Source organism: Chiloscyllium plagiosum, chromosome 9 (genome assembly GCF_004010195.1).
Source record: "Chiloscyllium plagiosum isolate BGI_BamShark_2017 chromosome 9, ASM401019v2, whole genome shotgun sequence".
NCBI lineage: Eukaryota > Metazoa > Chordata > Chondrichthyes > Orectolobiformes > Hemiscylliidae > Chiloscyllium > Chiloscyllium plagiosum.
Genome location: NC_057718.1, coordinates 40,856,797 through 40,874,174, shown reverse-complemented (window position 1 = coordinate 40,874,174; position 17,378 = coordinate 40,856,797). Strand labels below are relative to the sequence as shown.

The following is a 17,378-nucleotide window of genomic DNA, read 5'->3' as shown; positions in this document are numbered from 1 at the left end:
TATGAAGTTTGAGACTGACTTATGTAAAACTGTACCAGTCACAGAATGAATTAAAATAATGTGTTAAAATTGGGCTCCACTGAAACATTATCCAGATCCTCAGATAAGGATGTTTGTCATCAAACATATTGGCTGAAGTCAACAAGGGTATTATGGTTACAGTACTCACCAGAAGGGATTTTGGTATTGACAGACAAATTGCAGGATTTTTCCATACAAAAGTAAATTACTGACCAAGCCTTTGTGAATAGTCATTTCAAAAGGAAAATCAATTGGTCAACCACATAAAATGTGTAATTGCATAGTTTTTCCAATCTCATGGTACTTATATACATAAAAGGCGCCATCATGACTAACTGCCGGCGGCTTTGCCAGCATGTGACTAAATAGGTGCAGTAATTTACCTTATAACAAGTTGCTTAAAATACTGTTACTAGCATTGAATTGCTGTGCATGAGAACTTTTCTTTGATTTCTTTAATTGCATTGTGTTTTAAAAGCAATTATAAATGAAGTTTATTGTGCTTTGGCACAGTTTTGTAATATTCTTATGTTGGAGGTTACTATTTCAGGAGAATTATAACTGGTGTTTCTTGGAGACTTCAGAATTTCAACAGATATTTTTCTGTTTCAGGAAGAAATACCGCAGAAAAAATGAACCGTTGAATTAGTTTTTAACTTATTAACTATCTTGTTGTGAGTCTAGTTAGAGTGTGAAGAGATGAATAAAATCTTTCATTTCTGTTGATATTATCAAAATTGTGATGCTTGGTAAATTAAAATTCTTGCATTATGTGTTGTTATATTATACATCTAGTCCATTGAGGTTAACAAAAAATGCTCTTATGGCTAAAATCATTCTATTCATTATTGATAGTGCTATTACTTTAATAAGAAGACATAATGCTAAAAATCTGTAAACTTTAACCTTCTTCAATATGTTATAGCAACTAGGACATGATAACAAGTACTCCAACGAACTATGAACAAAGTCACAAGAGATTCATGATAAATGTTTACATACGTAATAAAATACTTCTGGCAATTTTATTTCTTATGGCCCTTTATAATAAGAATAAACCCAGAAGGTTTTGTGCTAATCCATCAAATCACTGTCTGCATTGTCCTTGCAATCAGGTTTTTCACTTTTTCTCCTATTCTCTTAAATGTAACCCTACATTTGGTTATTTCTTCAGGCCTCCAGACTACCTATTTGGCATGTCTGGTTAATTATTCCTATATCCTGCTATTCTACTTTATCTGAAGATTACATTTATTCTTAATTTCTTCATTCACAGCTCCATAGTAGAAGATAGCATTCTGTAAACTAAATGCGTTAATTTTAACCGAGAAACACATTCGAATGTAGACAAAGTATACCCCGTCTTGTCCTATTTAAGGTTTCCTGTTTTGAGAAAAGTTCAACACCAAAATTGCATTGAGGAAACTTTGTGTTTGATTTCATTTGTGCTATAACTAACTAATTATAAAAATGTGATATTGGAACCAAATAGGATGGAAGGAAAATAGGCAAATATTAATCCACCTAAATGCCAGGCAATGACCATCTCCAACAAAAGAGAATCTTGCCATTGCCCTTGAACACTCAGTGAATTCACCATCACTGAATAACTCACAATTATCATCCTGGAGTTTACAATTGACCAGAAACTGAACTGTATTAGCCACATAAATACTGTGACTACAAGAGAAGGTCAAAAGCTAGGGATCTTGCAATGAGTAACTCAACTCCTCACTCCCCAAGACCTCTCCTCCATCTACAAGGCATAAGTCATAAGTGTGATGGAATACAGATGAATGCAGCTCCAACAAAGGTCAGAGAGCTTGACACCATCCAGGTCAATGCCACCAATTTGATTGGCACCACATCCACAAACATTTAATCCGTCTTTCGCCACTGATAGTCTGTTACAGCAGTGTCTCTCTTAAAAGATGCAGTGCAGAAATTCATCAAGCATACTCAGGCATCACCTTCTAAAGTCACAAACACAATGATTTAGAAGGCCCAGGGTAGCAGATTCATGAAAACACCACCAACTGCAAATTCCCTTCCAAGCTACTTGCTGCTTAGACTTGGAAATATGTCACCAAATTTTCAGTATCAACATTCTGGAACCCCCAACCACATTGTGTGTTCACCTACAGCAAATGGGCTGCACTCTTTCAAGAAAGCCGTTCACTGCCACCTTCTCAGAGGTAGCTAGAGATGGAGAATAAATGCTGGCCCAGCCAATGACTCCGACATCTGGTGAATGAATTAAGAAATTAGCAATATACTGTAATACCAAGTCAACAAATTTGATGTTTGCAGAAAATTGAAGACGAGTGCTGAGTTGTCCATGTGCACACTCTCAATTGTGACACCAGAAATGTATTAAAAAGCCAACGTCCATTAATATCTCCTTTGTCCTTGGCTGGAAATGATTATGCCTGAGGCTGGAAATGATTATGCCTGAAGCCAGAAAATCAGAATTCCCTGAATCAGTTCCTTCCCTGTTTGGAATTTCTTTTAGTTCCTATCGTAATTTTGAAGGTTCCCAATCTTTTTAAAGACATGGTCTTTTTTTACCATTCTCATTCCAGTAGGCTTTTAAATCACTGCAGCTTTTTTTCTGGCTTGACATCCCACCTTTTTCATTAAATGTCTCACTAATGATATTAAACATGTATGTTTATATTTAGGGTGGAGACCCTCTGTCAGATTTGTAGTTGATGTAGCTGTCTGTTTCTGAAGTCTTCCAATGATTGGACCCCCTCCCAACCACTTACTTTGCCAGTTTCTCTTGATTTTCATTTGACCTTCAATTATCTTCCTCTCATTCCCTTGGATATTCATGTACTCTTTATTTCCCAACTTTTTTCATTGTGTAGCCTTAAGATCATCTTCATCACCTATCCAATTTTCCTATTTCACTCTTTTGACGAGCTTTTCACTTTATTCTGACTCCATTAAAATGCTTCCTTATCTTTCAGTTCTTCACAACTTCCAATGATGGCTATGTGTCTGAAAAACTGTTCTCTCAAAAGTTGTGAAGATTTACCCCATGCTGTAATCTGTGAAAATTCGAGAGCCAAAGAACTATTCTAAAAGGCACTATTTAAAGTAAAAATAAACAACTTTATTTCTTTAAGTCTAACAGAGAATATTAGCTGAGGAATTACTTACAATCCATTTATCTAAACCTATTTTTTTTAACCTTCCCCTCTACAATACTGGTCCCATAAAACCCCCAATTACAATTTACAGAAAAATTCTAATTTCAAAGCCAGCCAGTTGTCGAATCTTCTCTTTGTATCTTCCTCTGTAGATTTGCTCTCCAGGTCGGTATCGATTATTTGTTTTGTGCAAATTCCTCCTCCAGACAGGTACCTCTCAGAGCGTTCTTACTAGCAGCACACATATGTTGGTCTTTTGGCAGTTCTGTTTGCCACTCTGACCAACTGTTCAAACTGTATGATACTTATACAAGATAATGCTTGGCTTAGGAAGGGTGGACACTGGGAATTTGTTTCCGTCAGGCAGATGTATACTAGGACCCGTGGGCACAGCCTTAGAATTAGAGGGGGTCAAATTAAAACTGGAACGAGGAGACATTTCTTCAGCCAGAGAGTCGTGGGCCTGTGGCATTCATTGCCATGGAGCACAGTGGAGGCTGGGACGTTAAATGTCTTCAAGGTAGGGACTGGTAAATTCTTAATCTCGCAAGGAATTAAGAGATATGGGAGAGCGCAGGTAAGTGGCATTGAAATGCTCATCAACCATGATTGAATGATGGAGTTGACTCAATTGCCAAATGGCCTTATTTCCACTCCAATGACTTATAGGCTTAACTGCTGTCTATTTCCAGTATTTTCTGTCTCTTCATATACTGGAAGTTGGGAACAATTATTTTTTGCTGTATTATAATTGTATGCCACCTTTGCCTAGAACATATTGATACTAAGCCTAAGTAGATATGACTCTTTCATTAAAAAAAAGTGGCATTTTTCTGTCTGAATAATTTTAAATTCCATACAGCCGTTGTAGTTCTGGGAAGACAAAAGCACTGGTCACTTAGGCTGCTATTTCTGGTGGGTATTCAGCCTACTCCTCCCTCCATTGTTTTGGTGGCGATCTCAAATTTATGCCCTCAAGTTACTGACTCAAATATCAGCTGAGATATTTTTTGCTGTTTACCTTATCAAACATCATCATAATATTGGGTAACTTAGCTGTGAAGAGAGCTTCCGTTTTCTCCAGTACCTCCTGACAATGAAAGCGGCTTAACCTTGGTAGGGCTGTAAGGTTAAGAAGATACTAGGTTTAGAAAGCTAACACATCTGTTTTTATAATAACTCTTTTTGCATTTGATATCCCTCTTCCAAATGATCATCCATGTCTCTCTGCTATTTCCTTTTGTTATATGCTGAAAGCGTAGGATATGGTGAAAGTATGAAAGGAGTACTGTGCATCTATCTCCTCAAAATAATCCAGATGATATATAGATTACACCAATGTATAGAGGAGGTTATGGACAAGATGGTGAGAAGTGGAATAAATGTACTAATAGGATTAACTGAACTTGCCTGCAAGTTACTAAGTCAATGGAATGTATCCTAGATTACTAAAAGTGGCAAAGGTGGAAAAGCAGAGATATTGGTTACAATTTTTAAAAACATTCTTCAGTTAAAGGATTAGGTTTGCTTATGTTAAACTTCTATTCAAGAAAAAGAATATGGATAAGCCAGTAAACTACAGGCCAATCAACCTATCATTAATAGGAGAATTATTGATAAGTATTATCAGGCAAAAATAAATTTTCATTTGAAGAGACAGACTAATCAACATGAGCCAGCACAGAATTAAGAGTCATACGGCATGGAAACAGACCCTTCGGTTCAACCCATCTGCACAATCCAGACATCCCAATCTGACCTAATCCCATTTGTCAGCATTTGGTGCATATCCCTCTAAATTCTTCCTATTCATAAACCCATCCAGATGCCTTTTAAATATTGTAGTTGTACCGAACTCCTCCACTTCCTCTGGCATCTCATTCTATTCATACACCACTGTCTGTGTGAAAAAGTTACCTATTGGGTCCTTTTTAAACTTTTCCCTCTCACCTTAAAGCTATGCCCTCTAGTTTTTGACTCTCCCACCCTTGGAAAAACACTTTGGCTATTCACCATATCCATGTCCCCTCATGATTTTATAAATGTCTATAAGCTCACTCCTCGGCCTCCGACACTCCAGGGGAAAACGCCCCAGCCTATTCAGTCTCTCCCTATAGCTCAAATCCTGTCATCCTGGCAACATCCTTGTAAATCTTTTCTGCAAAATCTCAAGTTTCACAACATCCTTCCCATAGAAGGCTGACAAGAATTGTACACAGTATTCTAAAAGTAGCCTCACCAATGTTCTTAATGAAGGCAAATTATTTTGCCTAACTTGAACTAATTTGTTGACAAGGTAACAAAATGATAATCAGGTTAGTATATAATACATTGTTCACATGAACTTCTCGAAGATGTTCAAGAAAGTGCCATGCAGGAGGCCTATTAAGAAGATGGAATTTTTTTTAAATTAAAGGGAAAGTTGGAATTCGCCACAAAGTTAGCTGAATGGTGTTGGTGTCCAGGCTAGGCTGTGTTTCGTACTAGAGTTCCCCAAGAATCAGTTTTGTATACAAAAACAGAAGTTGTTGGCAAAACTCAGCAGGTCGGGCAGCATCTGTGAAGAGAAATCAGAGGTAACGTTTTGGGTTCAGTGACCCTTTATCAGAGTTTATGTAGCTCGGAAAATGTTGATTTATATGCAGAAGATAGGGTGGGGTGAGAGGGAAGGAATAAACAGTAGATGCGCTTAGAGCCCAAAGAGAATGAAGAACAGTTGGACAGACAAAGGAGTGGATAATGATCTAGCTAGGAGAGTGAATAACTGTAAATGCAAACTGTTAGTGGCTTACAATACACAGATTATGTGATAACAAGACCTAGTGTGTGGAATTGGCATCTAAAACATGGCAGAGTTCAGGACATAAAATTATTGAACTCTGTTGAGTCAGGAGGGTTGCAGGGTCCCCAAGCAGAAAATGAGATGCTGATATATATTTTGTATATGTTAACTTGCAGTTTTGATAAATCATCTGGACTTTTAGTGGCTTTATAAAGTTTATTGATGGTATGAAACTTCACAATGTAGTATATAGCAGTAAGGATGGTTACAGCCTTCAGGATGGCACAGGCGAGGTTGTGAATCTAACCGAAACATGTCAGATGGAGCTCAAAAGAATGGATAATATGGAATGTAGAAAGACAGTATATTACAAATGAAGGCACAGTTTTGGAAAGTATAGCTAATCAGAGAGAGCTTTTGGATTCATATCCATAACTCCTTAAAGTTGATATGCTCATTCAAAATATAATGGTTTACTTAGGTTTATGGATAGTCATAGAATATGAAACCAACTAAATGTCCCTCAAACTTTCAAAATTGTTGATTAGGCCTTAGCAGGAAAACTGTGTGAAATTTTGGACACCAAACTAAAATATATAAAGCCTCAAAGGTTGCAGAAGAGATTTATTTGGATGTTACCAGAACAAGTGGCTTTAATAACTGAAGAGGTTTAAAAGGTTAGAACGATTCTACTTAGCATAGAGAAGGTTGAGAGGAGACCTCCGAGGGGGATTCAAGTTTGAGAGGTTTTGATAAGGTAAAACTACTTTCTTTGGTGAGTGAGTCCATAACCAGAGACTCAAGGTGTAAAATCTTTGATTTAAAAACTCGAGGGAGTGGCTTGGAGGAAATAATATTTTGAGTTCCAATTATTAAAATAAAAATAATTAAATTGTCCCTAATGGTACAAGCTTATTTTTCTGTATAATAAAACTCTCAAAGCTAGTTTGACTACATCAGTCTGCATTCAATTTGTATTGTAGTTTATAAAACTGTTGATTTGGATCTGTATTTGACTTTGCAGGGGGATTTTCAATGGGAGGGACAATGGCTATGCACGTAGCCTATAGATTTCAGCAACAAGTAGCAGGAGTGTTTGTTTTATCCAGTTTCTTGAATAAGGATTCTATTGTCTACCAGGTAAGCAGAAGGATGGAATTTTTACTTGCATTGTGACCTCAGTAGATCCCAGTAACTGCATTGCCAATGAATGTCTTTTGAGGTGTAACTAATCCCCGGGCTTAAATTTAGCAGTGAATATGAACAAGCTATGATAGTACTAGTTGAGGAAACAATGTTTACTGCACTTGAATAATTGTGCTGTTTGATAAAAGTGCAATGGGATCTTACATAGGCAGCTTAGCAGGCAGACGGAAGCACCGGTTATAGTTTCATTTGAAAGTCAGCCTCTCTAACAATGCAGCAATTCCATAATGTATGGAAGTGTCTGTCTAAATTAGACAAAATTCTGAAGTGGGACTTAAACTCACCATCATCTCATTTTTAAAAATGCTGTCAAATAAGCATTTTATTTAGGTAGTATCTAGCTTAATTTTGATTTCAATCAGGGGTTACTGGACAATATTCTTCAACTTGGAAATACTGAAATCTTTTCAATAATGCATCAGTACATTCCTGAGAAATTTTAAGTACTAAGGTATTAATCCGTGCATTTAATACCATTGCTAAGCAAGAAGAGATATGGATGCATTCATAAAATCACATGGCATAATTTCAAACCTTGATGCATTATTATTATAATTTATTTAGTACTGACCTTTAAGTTTAAGCGTTTCTTTCACTTCTTCAGGAACCCACTTTCTTTATAACTTGCCTGGTTTAACATATTAAGAAGTTAAAAATAGATTAATCTGTAATCATTTATTTGCAACACATGTTTGCTTGGAGCCACGGACTAGCTCTGTTAAATATGAATGTTTAGTTTAACGAATAGGCCAGTAGATTTGACCTTAGCACTGCTTCAAAATTTAAGTGTCTACTACCTTTTTTAAAGCAGTTCAACAATGTTAATGGATGATCATTTATACCCGTTCACAAGTTTTTAAATGTTTGTTTACATCTAGATGCCAAAGTTACAGAGTGGTAATTTGAAAATAAATGCACCTTGTTTTTTTTTCCAATTTTGTTCAGTACATGAACAAGTAGAAATAAATTGCAAATGGTATGCACCAAATCTATGTCTATAAATCTATGTCTTCTTTCTAGGCAATTCAGAATTCTAAAACCTCAATGCCTGAATTGTTCCAGTGTCATGGAAAGAATGACCAACTCATTTTATATGAGTGGGGTAAAGAGAGCTGTTTGCATTTACAGTCACTAGGAGTGAAAGCCACTTTTAAGACATTTCCTAATCTCTATCATGAACTTTGCAAATCAGAGTTAGAACAACTGAAGTCATGGATTTTACATAAACTACCTAATATTGAACAGTAATGCTATTCATTCTGAATGAAGTAGTCATAGTTTATATACATATTGTAATATATTAGCTAATATTGTCAAGAATGACAATATATCATGGGTGAAAATAGGGGAAAATAAATTAAAATCACATTAATAAATTGTTTATGTGTATTGTTTTTCCAATGAAGCACTGTTGACTTATGTTCTATGGATTTGTATTTTGTTATATTAAATAGTTCACCATAATCACTGTGTTCTTAAAATTATTTGCTGACTGACAGATGGCAATCATTTGCATGCTCTAGATTCCTCTTATACATTGTTTGTTTAGATTTGCAATCTCTTACTTCAAAAAAAAATTGCTATTGTCAATCTTTGTTTACACTCAGCATGTTAACTCCAGACTATTTCTTTACCAGTGACTTTAAGTAGCATCTGTTGCAAAGAAAGGCAAATGTGGAATCCCTCTTTTTAGAAGATAACCAAGTCTAGTTCACATTATTTCCTGTGGTCTCTCAAAACAATTCACCAGATTCTAAAGTTGACCATTCTGGTCATCTCCCTCGTTCAGTGAAGTTGGAATAAATGCAACCGTGATTCTGTAGAGCTGCCCGTATTTGAATGTGCTCAAGTTTGGTGTCTGGCATCTGTATACTTTGAAAAAATGTTGGCTGCCTCCATTCTTGGTTGAAGAAAATTGAGAAAGAATTACCTCAATGAGCTCCTGTATAGCTTTTCCAGGCGTGTTCTTGATTACCTGAAATACATGGTATAACAATAGATGGTGCTTTGATAAATCTTTGGATGTGAACCTGAGATAGTACCTTTTACTGAATCAGAAAAAGGAATCCCTCCTCCTATTATCTAAATATACATTTTTTTTCAAGAATATTCATATTATTTCAGCATATATTTAATGAACCAAACAGCGCTGTAAGTTTTCTGTAGTTTGTGAAAGTATAAAATTGTATTCTAAAAATATTTTTTGGAATTATTGCATACCCTTTATTCTGGTAAAATATTTTAATGAATCACTGACCATTCAGATACCTCGCAATCTTTGAGTCCAATCCATGTAGTGTCCCCAGTAGTAAGTTAATCAAATCTGCTCAAGATACATCCTGAATCTTCAGTGTCCCTGTAACCTAGCAAGTTGGAACTCAGTCTTGCACATTAAACTCAAATCAGTTGATCCCAATTTTATAAGTTTGTGCCAGCCCCATTTCTCTCACCCTGTATGAAACAGTTTGCCACTGATCAGCTTAATTATCTTTTAATTGTCTAAATTATGATGTGTCTCATTATTTTCTCTCAGGTTACTCTCAAGTTAATTCAAGATTTTGCTGGAGGAGTCAATTTTGTATACCTGTACTTTACCCGAGTCAAATACAAGCTATTTTCCGAAATAGGTGAAACAGTTCCAACACAGAATTATCTGTCAAAATCACAATTATTCCTGTTGATAATTAAGCACCAATTTGAATTAGTTGGTTGTGTTTTTCAGCTTGGGAGATTTCTATAGTGTTTGAGCTTGTTACCAGTCTTTTAGTTTGTAAATATTGACTTTCACAACAAGATAACCTTGTGGAAGTGATGTCCTTTCAGTTTTAGAGTCGTTAGTGTGGTTTTGGAAAAGCACAACAGGCCAGACAGCATCCAAGGAGCAGAGCATCAACATTTCGGGCAAAAGCCCTTCATCAGGAATGAGGATGTAAGCTGAGGGGGTGGGGCTGGGGGGAAGGAAGCTGAGAGTGTGATAGGTGGATGGAGGTGGGGGTAATGGTGATGGGTCAGAGGGAAGGATGGAGTGGATAGGTGGGAAAGAGGATGGACAGGTTAGACAGGTCATGAGGAGGTGCCAAATTGGGAGGTTGGATCTGGGATAAGGTTGGGGGAGGGGAAATGAGGAAACTGGTAAAATTCACATTGATACCATGGGGTTGGAGGGTCCTGAGGCGAAAGATGACGCGTTCTTCCTCCAGGCATCAGGTGATAAGGAGTGGTGGTGTAGAAGGCCCAGGATCTGCATGTCCTTGGCCAAGTGGGAGGGGGAGTTGAAGTGTTCAGCCATGGCGCGATGGGGTTGGTTCGTGCGGGTGCCCCAGAAATGTTCTCTGAAGCGCTCTGTGAGTAGGCGTCCTGTCTCCCCAATGTAGAGAAGACCGCATCTGGAGCAACGGATACGGTAAAGGACATGTGTGGAAGTGCAAGTGAAACTTTGATGGATGTGGAATGCTCCTTTGGGGCCTTGGACAGAGGTGAGGGGGGAGGTGTTGGCACAGGATTTGCAATTCCGGCAGTGGCGGGGAAGGTGCCGGGAGGGGAGGATGGGTTGGTGGAGGTGTGGACCTGATGAGGGAGTTGCGGAGGGAACAGTCTTTACGGAAGGTGGATAGGAGTGGGGAGGGAAATATATCTCTGGTTGTAGGGTCTGTTTGTGGATGGCGGAAATTGCGGAGGATGATGTGATGTATACAGAGATTGGTGGGGTGGAAGGTGAGGATCAGGGGTGTTCTGTCTTTGTTGCGGTTGGAGGCGTGGGGTTTGAGGGCGGAGGTGCGGGTAGTGGATGAGATGCGCTGGAAGGCATCATCAACCACATGGGAGGGGAAATTGCGGTCTTTAAAGAAGGAGGCCATTTGGTGTGTTCTGTGTTGGAACTTATCCTCCTGGGAGCAGATATGGCAGAGGCAGAGGAATTGGCAATAAGGGATAGCAGTTTTACAGGAGGCAGGGTGGGAAGGGGTGTAGTCCAGGTAGCTGTGGGAGTCTGTAGAAGATGTCTGTGTTGAGTTAGTCACCGTTGATGGAGATGGAGAGATCCAGGAAAGGGAGGGAGGTGTCTGAGATGGTTCAGGTGAATTTAAGGTCAGGGTGGAATGTGTTGATGAAGTTGATGAACTGCTCAACCTCCTCGTGGAGCATGAGGTGGTGCTGATGCAGTCATCGATGTAGCGGAGGACAAGGTGGGGAATGGTGCCAGTGTAACTGTGGAAGATGGACTATTCCACATAGCCAACAAAGAGACAGGCAGAGATGGGGCCCGTGCAGGTGGCAGGAAGTGGGAGGATTCAAAGAAATTTGAATGCTGTTATGCTTTGTTTCATTCAGGTGTCCTGAACTATTTGATCTACAGACTTGGCTTTGCTGTTGATAGTCATAAAGCGTAGTTCCCAGAAATGGCAGAGAAGTCAACAATTCGTTCGTTTTTTTATATGGTGAGTTGGTTGTTGTGTTGGTGAGCATACAATGCAAGTTCCCTGCTCATCTTTGAACAATAGGTTTATCTACAGACATCAGAAAGATAACATTGCTTAACATTAGAAATAGGATCCAGGGTAGGCCTTTTGGCCTTTTTAACCTCTTTTGCAATTCAGCAAGATCCTGGTTGACCTTCCACCCAATACTGCCTTCCCACACTTTGCCCTTTTCCTTTAATTCCTTTTGTACTCAAACATCCATCTCTTTCTTAAATATATCCACCTTTCGCAACCACAGCTCTCTTCAAAGGAATTTCTTCTCACTTGTCAGTTGGCAAACACTTCTTTTGAACCTTCTGTATTCTCAAGGTAGGAGAATTTTTTTTCTTCAGCATATACCCTGTGCAGACTTTAAGAAATTCATATATTTCAATCAAATCACTTTTCATTCTTCTAAACTCTGGGGATTTTACTCTAGTCTATTTAATCTCTCATCATAGGACAGTTCTCTTATTCCAGAAACCAGTCTAGTGTAATAAGCAACCCAGATCAACAGTTATCTGGAAACGTGGTTTCCAAAAAAATGCCTTAAAATAAAGAAGTTCAGTGTGCCTTTTCATTGAGAAAGTAGTCTGGCACCTCCACAATCCTTCAAGTTCACATTCAGAAAAGTTAACAAGTACGAAGTGCCTGCATAACAGTGGAATTACCAATGCCCTGTTGCAATTGTAGTAAGATTTCCTTACTGTTATAAGCAATGCTTTTGTAACAAACCTAATGTATCACTTGTCTTTCTGTGTATATCTAGATAGCCCAATCACACACGATTCAAATAACATTATTAAAATTTTAATTATAAAGTTGATAACTTCACATTTCATGTTATATTCTATCTGTTATGTTCTTGTGCAAATCCTACTTGTCCTTCTGCAGCCTCTTTGAGTTTTCTATACCTCCAGCAAAACCCACCTCCTGTGAATGAGTAAAAAAGACCTAATCATTAAGCAATGTTTTGTCTGGAGTTCAACTACTTCAACCCTCCAGTGAATGTCAGAACTCTCAGCCAAGTTTAGTTCAAAGTGAGCTTATGATCCATGGAGGGCATGATGTCGACGTGAAGAGGTGGGTGGAGGGCTATACATGGCATGCAGTTTTAAGGAACTGCGGCAATGGGTGGAGTGGTATAGACTGACATGGAAAATCTGAGGGACCAGCGGAGTGAGTGAAAGATCATAGCATGGAATGGAGGGTATAAGGAACCATTGGGGTAGTGGATAGAGTGACATTTTTGGGGGATAGAAAATGTGTGGAATGAGGGTTAAAGGGCTAACTGGAGCTAAGTCCCTCAGCACTAAAGTAGACCTTTCAAAGACCTCACTTCAGCACAAATTCCTGAATTGGCTGGCCTGACTGCAGCATGCAGCTGTACCTCAGCCCCCATGACTGACATTTATGTGAGCATTTTCCCCTAGGTGATGGAATCTTCTCTCCTGCTGCCTACTTCAAAGATGTAGGCAATGGTAGGACATCAGCAGTTTCCTTTGACTTCAATTTATCAGTGCCCATTTTACACTCTGGTTTATTTTAATAAGACTTGAGGAAAATTCTCCATCAGAAGATCATATGCCACCTTATTTTGGGTTTAATTACCTGATGGCTCAGATGGGGAATTTCCAGCCTATAATCCAGCAGCCCGTGTGCAGGCCTAGACTGTCTCGTTAACTTCATCAGTTTTATAATCTTTAAACTATTGATTACAGAAAAGAATGCATATCTGTATAAATAGCCTGATGTGCTAATAGGAGACAATATTATTACTTGATCATACTATCAATGTAGAATTAGCTTACTAGGATTTAATTGACCACACATTTGAAGTCCCACAATTGGTTGTTAATTTGAGTCATTGGGGTATTGAAAGCAAGAACCCACAATTCTTGTAACATTGTTTTGCCTGTGTTCATGAAATGTAATCATTTTAATCAACCTGTTCAGACATAACACACCTCCAGGCAGGTGGATTTGAAATCGGATTAACTAGCTCTGAAGTAGGGAACTGCCATAGTGTCACAAGACCCCCTATTCGTGACCTGCATTTTGGGCCTTTTTGAACCTTTCTAAAACACTGATTAAAATCTTTTCTGAGCTTTCTTTTAAAACAATGCCCAAATGTACTTTGCATTATTGGATTGTGATTGTTTATCGTGATCATGACTTTTTATACTTTATATTTAGAACAACATTTAGTAAAAGTGAACATTTAAAAAATAGGTTTCCTTCATAGTTTTTGTCAAGGAGCCAGAACAGTAGTGCCAATAATGATTTCAGTGTTTGAAGCACATTACATTGCTTCTATGTCATGCTATTACAAGATTTTAGCATTTGCTTTCGGGTCAAATTAGATTACGATTTTTTTTATATCGCTCTATCATTTTTCATCATTACTTAAAAATTCCTAATGCCAATTTGTCATTGCATTCACTTTCATCAAAGCAGCAACCTATTGCCCCTCATTTACCACGAAATTTCAGGCTGGCCTCAAGATTATCACATAAATGAGTAATTGCTATAGTTTTCACAAAGTTTAATTTTTAAGATATCTGATCTGCATTTGAAATATTTTTTGTGATTGAGCTAATGCTTCATCTTAAACTGTGGTTTGTTCCTACATGTATTTATGCATACCAGCTTTCATCCTCTGGAACAATTTTTTGGTACCCACTATAGCACTATGTATTCTTAGACTTCTGTGTTGCATATGATCACCTACTTTGTCATCAGATCTGTGCAGCAAATGATTTTCCAAGGTTCTCTTTGAAGAATGCAGTGATTTTTATAAGGTCTTCAGCTCACCAGTGAGTCCATTAGTTTGAGTTTTAAATATCAAATGTTCCTTATTTTAACAATTCCAGACACCTCTCCAGATGAGTGAAATTATTGTGACATAAATTAAATACAGGTGGGATAGAAAGAAGTGATATGTTAAATGATGCCTTAAAATTAGTATCTTGGGGGAAATTAAGTACATCAATGACAAGAGCTCAGACAGGTATTATCTTAATTGCCTACTACATTTTTGAGCTTCCACCTAATGTTTCATCCTTGAGGGGTTTTTAAGTACAGAGTGAATAACTTTCTGGTACCATGTTGAACAGTAGATTTCTTTTTGAAATATGATTTTAGTCCCCTTCTCAGAATTGCCAAAAGAGACACATTTCAGTTCAGATAAAATCTAATCAAATTGGAGATACCGAAATTCAGAAGTTATAAAAATGTTCCACATAAGTAAAAGGAGTATTATTTAACATTATTTTCCCCAAGCTTGTACTTCAATATATCATTACATCATTAAAAAAGCAATTAAGAACAAACTTGTTATAACAATGTGAGAAACGGATATGCTAAGGTTAGGAAGGAAAGACCTATCTCAGTTCCTACCTTAAACTCTCATACTCTCCTTATCGAATCTATCCTTGAATGGCTTTGCCCACAGGAGTGAGAAGGGATGGGGGAAATGTCAAGAGAGTAAGGGGGAAAATCTTACTGTAACAGAGGAGGCTGTGCAGATGGTAAGAGTGGAAATTAATTGGGGAAAGATTTGGAAAACAAGAGGGGCAAGAGCGTGGAGAGGGGGAGAAGCGAGGACTGAGAGATCCTTCCGAGGCTCAAAATTATAATAAGTAAACAACCAGAAGTCTAACTGAGCAACCACCATGAAAGAAGTCTAATAGATCCATCAACATTAGATGTGACAAAGACATGGTTTAACTGCCTAATGGCTAGACAATTAAAGTTATAAAGAATACCTGTAAGGTATCCCCAGAGACAAACAAATATAAAAAGGGAAATATTGTAGAAAGTTTAATCTACAGTAGTCTAATGTGTGTCTATAAAATAACAGGAACTTCTCAAGTAAGTAATATTCTGTGAGGGGTATTTTATGGAGCCAACAAGATTGGGTAATATAATCTTGGGATCACTTCATTAGCTGGACTGCAATCTTTTAATTTCCGGGTAGTAGACGGAATGCATCAATCATGTTTGCAATTGTGCTAGCCTGTGGTGGGTTCATACTTGTAATATATTTTCAAGCTATGACTACTCATCTTGAAACAGTTTTCAATACAATCCTATCCTCAGGATAAAGTGAGTGCTGTGCAAGAATCTCATGGCACCCAGTTTGCAGATGTTTAAAGGTAGCATGCACCTGGGGCTTTATGCAGTTGTGTGTAAAGCCCAGGGATTATCTTGTTAAACCCTGTGACAAAATGGGAGGGTGGAGCAGGAGAATGGACTCTTGCATGGAATTGGCACGTTAGAATCAATGGAGAGTACGATCAGGAACATGAACAATCGATAAAGAGGCATGGAGAGGACAGAGGATGACCTTGGAGGTAAAAGGGAGGGTCTTGTGTCCTAGGTGTATTACAGCAGTCATGTTTGGCAGTAACAGTCAGAAAATAGGGGCTTAAGGTATAATTTATATATAAAAGTGTGACCATCTCGGAGTGATGGCTGGCACTGTATACGGGGCTTTGAGTTCATCCACAGCATATGAACTACCCCTGCTGAGAGTAAATTTGGGCAATGTCATTTATAGTGAATGCAAAGGAGGACCAGCTGAACCTGGTAGTTCGGCCAAGTCCAACAGAGTGACGAGAACAACATTGAACAATAATATAAACATTCAGTAAAAAATGAATGCCAAAATATAACACATTTCTTCCACAATAAAGGAAAAGCCCTAATTCCCCTGCAACCATCAGTGCAAGCCAACCATGAGTTATACTGGTACAGTTGGCTCTCTGACTGAGCTAGTGTCAAGAAATAATGATGATGCACTCATGAATAAAGTCAAACCAATATAGTTTGAAACATTAACAAGTGAAATTCCAGTGTGAGAAACATCCATGCCACAATGGTGCTACAAGTTATGTTGTCTGCTGTTAATGGAAATTAAATTGGGCAGGGAAGTGGCAGCCATGTTGTACAGTCTCCCTATTTGACAAGGAGACTCTTCACAGGCCATCTGTAGATACAGATTTTCAGGTTATGGCGGGTCTTACCAATGAAAAGCCTCTTAATTGAAAGTCACTGTTACTTCAAATTTTAATCGTAATCACATGGAAAAGGCCAAGAAGGGAGAAAGCAACTGTGGCACACTATTGACGAAATGCCAACCAGCCTAGGCGAAGCTGGATAATAAATAATTGGAAAGATCAGATTTAATAACAAATACCCAAATACCAAACTAAAGAGAAGAAAACTAGGGGCAGACTGAAGCCAACTGAAACCAGTTTTATAGGTTGCCAGTTTTAAGATTAAAAGATTTTTTTAATGCATATTTGTGCTTTGAGAGGTTACACTGCTTCAAACTTTATGTAACAGCTCCATCCAAGCTACTGGGGGCCTGTGTGGTATCTCTGAATTTTCAACCCACAAATATTTCAACATTGTTCCCAACATAATTTGTGCTGCTTCATCTCATTTCCCTGTGACAAGATCAATGCTGCAATCTGGACGGTAGGCTCTGCCAACATATTTGTGCTGCAGGGGACTTCTGACTGCACAGATAACATTAAGAGCATATCATAGCGATAGATATTTGATCAACAGAAAAGGGTCAGTGTTCAATGTAAGTGTGATCCTTGGTCTCATATCTTGGAAATCTGTATAAGCTGCCCTGGAAACTGCCAAGATGTCTAGATAGCTCTCATATATCTGCTTCATTTCAAGGGGTGAAATCCTGATAAGGAGGGTTGCTAGTAGACAAAAGGCTACCCTCTACAATAGGGG

At 38.1% G+C, this 17,378-nt stretch overlaps 1 protein-coding gene across 2 annotated transcripts in view; it reads left to right on the top strand.

Moving 5' to 3' along the window:
* lyplal1 (lysophospholipase like 1) overlaps nt 1-17,378 on the top strand; it is a 64,774-nt gene that overhangs the window by 21,989 nt on the left and 25,407 nt on the right. The window contains exons 4-5 of one of the 2 annotated variants that reach the window (XM_043695786.1): nt 6,983-7,098; nt 8,185-8,628. In XM_043695786.1, the coding sequence (XP_043551721.1) occupies nt 6,983-7,098; nt 8,185-8,412 (344 nt within the window). In that variant the 3' untranslated portion in view covers nt 8,413-8,628. Of the gene's footprint in view, nt 1-6,982; nt 7,099-8,184; nt 8,629-17,378 lie in introns of those variants that run through there. The other variant, XM_043695787.1, reaches the window with a different exon arrangement.